This window comes from Neolamprologus brichardi, chromosome 18, assembly GCF_056152115.1.
Source record: "Neolamprologus brichardi isolate AB-2024 chromosome 18, ASM5615211v1, whole genome shotgun sequence".
In the NCBI taxonomy this organism is placed as follows: domain Eukaryota; kingdom Metazoa; phylum Chordata; class Actinopteri; order Cichliformes; family Cichlidae; genus Neolamprologus; species Neolamprologus brichardi.
Window position 1 is genome coordinate 29,897,731 of NC_142121.1, and position 3,966 is coordinate 29,901,696.

Below are 3,966 nucleotides of genomic sequence, written 5' to 3' on the forward strand. Positions count from 1 at the left end.
TCGGGTGGGGGTGATGATGATATCTCCCCCCTGACCTGGCGTCCTGACTCCTCCTTGTTGTACCTCGTCAATCTCTAGCTGTGAGAGCAGTCCCTTCTTTCGAATGTTGGAACACTGAGCTACTAGTTGTTTCGCCGTCATTGTGGATATTGGGTATCGAAGAATCCATAGGTCCCTCATCCTATTCATGTAGCCCCTTCCGCCGGGGTTACTTGCGTAGTAGCATTCCAACAACGCCCTGTTTTCATCTCTTGCCCACTGATGCCTTCTTGTTCCAGTAGCCCACTTCTCGTCAGGGTGCCCTGGTTCCTCAACACCTGACGCGGACCTTGTTGATCCGGGCGACGTCCGAGCCGGCATGCCTTCATATTTATCTGTCTCGCTCATATCTGCGGTAGGCTCGCTTAGCATAGGGGGTCTAGCCTTAGGACCCTTACTGGATACAGACGCCCCAGGCAGGAATGGAACTTGCGATCCTCTGCTCCAAAGGCGTGTAGTTTAACCACTACGCTATCCAGCTGCGCTATCCAGCTATATATATATATATATATATATATATATATACATACACACATAGATAGATAGATAGATAGATAGATAGATAGATAGATAGATAGATAGATAGATATAGATAGATCATAATAATCTGACAATAATATAATATTGGCCATATTATATTTACATTACCACAGATGATTTTAGTCTCATGAACAACATTAGCTAATTGTTATTTGCTAACTACTCTTAAATGACTGTTCAGTACAGAAATGAAGCACAACAATCATGTTTTACAGTCCTGTGGCCTCAGCCTCAGATACTCAACTAATCAAAGTGATGTCATGACAAAACAATTTTCTCCTTCATTTCTGTCAAACAAAGCTGTATGTAACGTTTCTCGCGGTTAGTATCACGGTTGCTAGGCAACCTGAACAGCGCGACAAAGCATATACCGTCCCATTTCACAAGCCTCTGACTTCCGCACTTCTCGTAGTTATAGTACGCGCCGTATGTAGTACGCGTAGTGCGCGTACTTCAAGCATGCAGACCCTGAATTGGGACACAGCAAATGTCATTGGATCTAAAAAGTGATGACAATAAACAATTTCCATTTCTTTTTCTATTTCTATTTGTATATGTAAACTTAAAATCACATACAAACTAACTGTATTTATATCGTTTGAAGCTCGAAATGCAGTGAAAATTTGGCATGTGAACAGTTGAAGTGGAACACAGAGCAGAACACCATCAGTTGGAAACAACAACAATGAGTAAAGGTTCATAAGGGACAGTAATAAAACACCACTTCTTCACCTTTGTCTCTCTAAAACAAAAAGACAAATTTCTTCATAGTCAGTCCAAGATTATTTATTAAATTATTACTGATCATTTTGTCCTCAAGTTTGGTTGGTTTCAACAGAAACATTAAAATTGGAAAAAAAATTTGCATTATGAAATACATACTGGCTATCCAGACAAAAACAGATACTGTCGCAAAACATAACAAAGAAAACAGAAGAAAGCTGTTAAACTCTCTAAAACTTACAGTAGCTCACAGTGAGATGGCAAAGAAAAGCATTCAATATAAATTTGACTGATTCAGTGTGTCCAGAATTTATTCAGTGTTAGACTCCAAGTGGACAGAAATGTTTTGGTTCACAAAAAGGTTTACTTTAATTTCACTGAGGTGCTAGTTTCATTTGGGGAAATCTGCATTCATGTGAGAATGAAGAAGTCACTTGGATGAGTGAAGAAATGTTTCTCCCAGTGAAAACACTACGTTCAGATGAACAGAATCAACTTTCTGGGGTTTAATTTTATCATTATATCTTTACTTCAAGTTCAGCTCAGCATTTAAACATAACTCAGCAACAAAATCCATGAAAGGAATACCTTGTTGACAAAGTGAAAACTAAATCAATGATAGAAGGATTACAATAAAATCTGTCAAATGTGTTGTAATTAATATTAATATGCAGAAAACAAATAAACAAGAGCATTAGTTCAATGGGGAAAACAGAAGTCACTGATAATCAAACATAAGTGTCTGCTTCTTTATTTGTTACTGATACATATTTTTAACCAGTGTTGAACTAAGACCTTGCATCAAAAAATATAAAAGAACAGTAGCTGGCAGTGTGAGACTATACTATACTACTCTACAGCCGACACTTCAGTGATGTTCATGTTTTTATTTGAACAGGCTAAAAATTGCCCTTTCTAGTTGTTGGATTTCTTTAAAAATCCTCCTGCCAGCATCGGCGACTACTTCACCGATTCGTGTCAGATGATATAATGGATTAAATTTCTCAGCTTCATCTCTGGCCTCATTTTCACACCAGGACTGAATCTTGCGTCTTTCTTCCTCCAGTTCTCTCTCACACTTCTCCTTTAACTTCTTCATCTCCCATTCTTTGTCCTCCCTCTCCCTCTTCCTCTCCTCCTCTCTCTCCTTCCTCTCCCTCTCTCTCTCAGCCTGGAGTTGTTCATTGTATTTCTGCATCTCTTTCTCATATCTTTCCTGTATTTCTCTCTCCATTTTTTCAATTTTTTCTCGCATTACTTCTTCTTTCTCTCTCAGGATGCGTTGTTTCTCCTCTTCAATCGCCCTCTCAGCCTCTTGGAACATCTCGTTGGTGTAGTGGCTTCCGCCGTTCTTCTGGACTATCTCTCTGATCTTCTGGATCAGCTCAGTGACCTGAGAGCGCTCCTTCAGTTTATTATTGAAGACGTGGTACTGACCATTACATCTGGCCACGAGTTCCTGCAGGTCTGAGCTTTCTTCTAAGAACTCTTCAATAGTGGTGCCTTCAATTAGGTCTCCATGGGTAAAGAGAACCATGCTGTATTTGTCTGCTGCGTGGCCAAAGATTTTTTGAATCCTTTGCACCGTCTGTTTTTCCTCTTCAGTGTATCTGCCCAGTTTAATGACCACCAAGAAGATATGGGGTCCTGGAGAAGCATAGGAGATGCACTGGCATACATCTTTAGTTGTTCTCTCCTTATCAAACCTGGTATCAAACAGCCCCGGGGTGTCAATGACAGCAACTTGCTGCCCATCCACTTTAACTTTGCCCTTTGAACACTCTACAGTCATAGACACGGCACTGAACTTGGATTCAAAGCACTCACGACCCAGAATAGTGTTTCCAGTAGCACTCTTTCCAGTTCCAGTCTTTCCCACTATCACAATCCTGATCTCATCATCCTTTGTCCTGCCAGAATCTGTGTAGAAAGATGAGAAATAATGAATTAGGATCTAAATCAAGCTGTAAATACATAAGTCTTTACTTCTGAACATCAACTAAGTTTTGGCATAGATTTTTCTAGATTCCAAAAATTTGCAGATCCCCAAGAAGATGTGTCACAACTATTAATTCTGTGAGGTCATAGTCATGATCAGTGATGTGTATGTATGTTATTAATTATTATTTTGATTGTTTTTTATTTTCCTCACATACATTTAAAATCCTAAATCATAGGGTTTGGATTAGAGTTTGAAGCTAGGATTAGAGGGTTAAAAGTTATTTCAAAGTGATTTTCAAAGCTACAGCTACAGCTGCTTTCTACAAAAGACTTTCTCCACAGAGCTTGTCTAACATTTAATTATTCAAGCCTGATCACTACTGTAACATTAAAAAAACACTACTAACATGAAGACTTACCAAGTTTGCTGTCCATGTTTGGGATGAAATTGTTCCTGTCCTCAATAGTGCAGTGCAGATACTTCTTCTGTGTCAAGTCAGAAGTGAAAGTCAGAGGCTGTGCTGCACCTCCTTTAACAGAGCATATCAACCAATCCACACCCACAAATAACTGCATTGGACACAGAGTGAAAGTAAAACTAAAGTTTTGTGGTATTTTTCCAGTTATAAGGTTTTTTATGAAGCAGGATAACCATGTTGATTTCTTGAATTCTTTGCACCATGTGCATTTCCTCTTCAGTGTATCTGCCCATCTGACAACATA

At 39.2% G+C, this 3,966-nt stretch overlaps 1 protein-coding gene across 1 annotated transcript; it reads right to left on the reverse strand.

Moving 5' to 3' along the window:
• Positions 1–2,188: 2,188 nt before the first annotated feature.
• LOC148097782 (GTPase IMAP family member 9-like) lies at positions 2,189–3,707 on the reverse strand. Its single transcript, XM_087831341.1, has 2 exons — positions 3,663–3,707; positions 2,189–3,222 (listed from the first exon to the last, which is right to left on the reverse strand). Exons 1-2 carry the CDS (start codon positions 3,676–3,678, stop codon positions 2,189–2,191), a joined length of 1,050 nt encoding a protein of 349 aa, XP_087687467.1. The 5' UTR covers positions 3,679–3,707.
• Between the last annotated feature and the right edge of the window lie 259 nt (positions 3,708–3,966).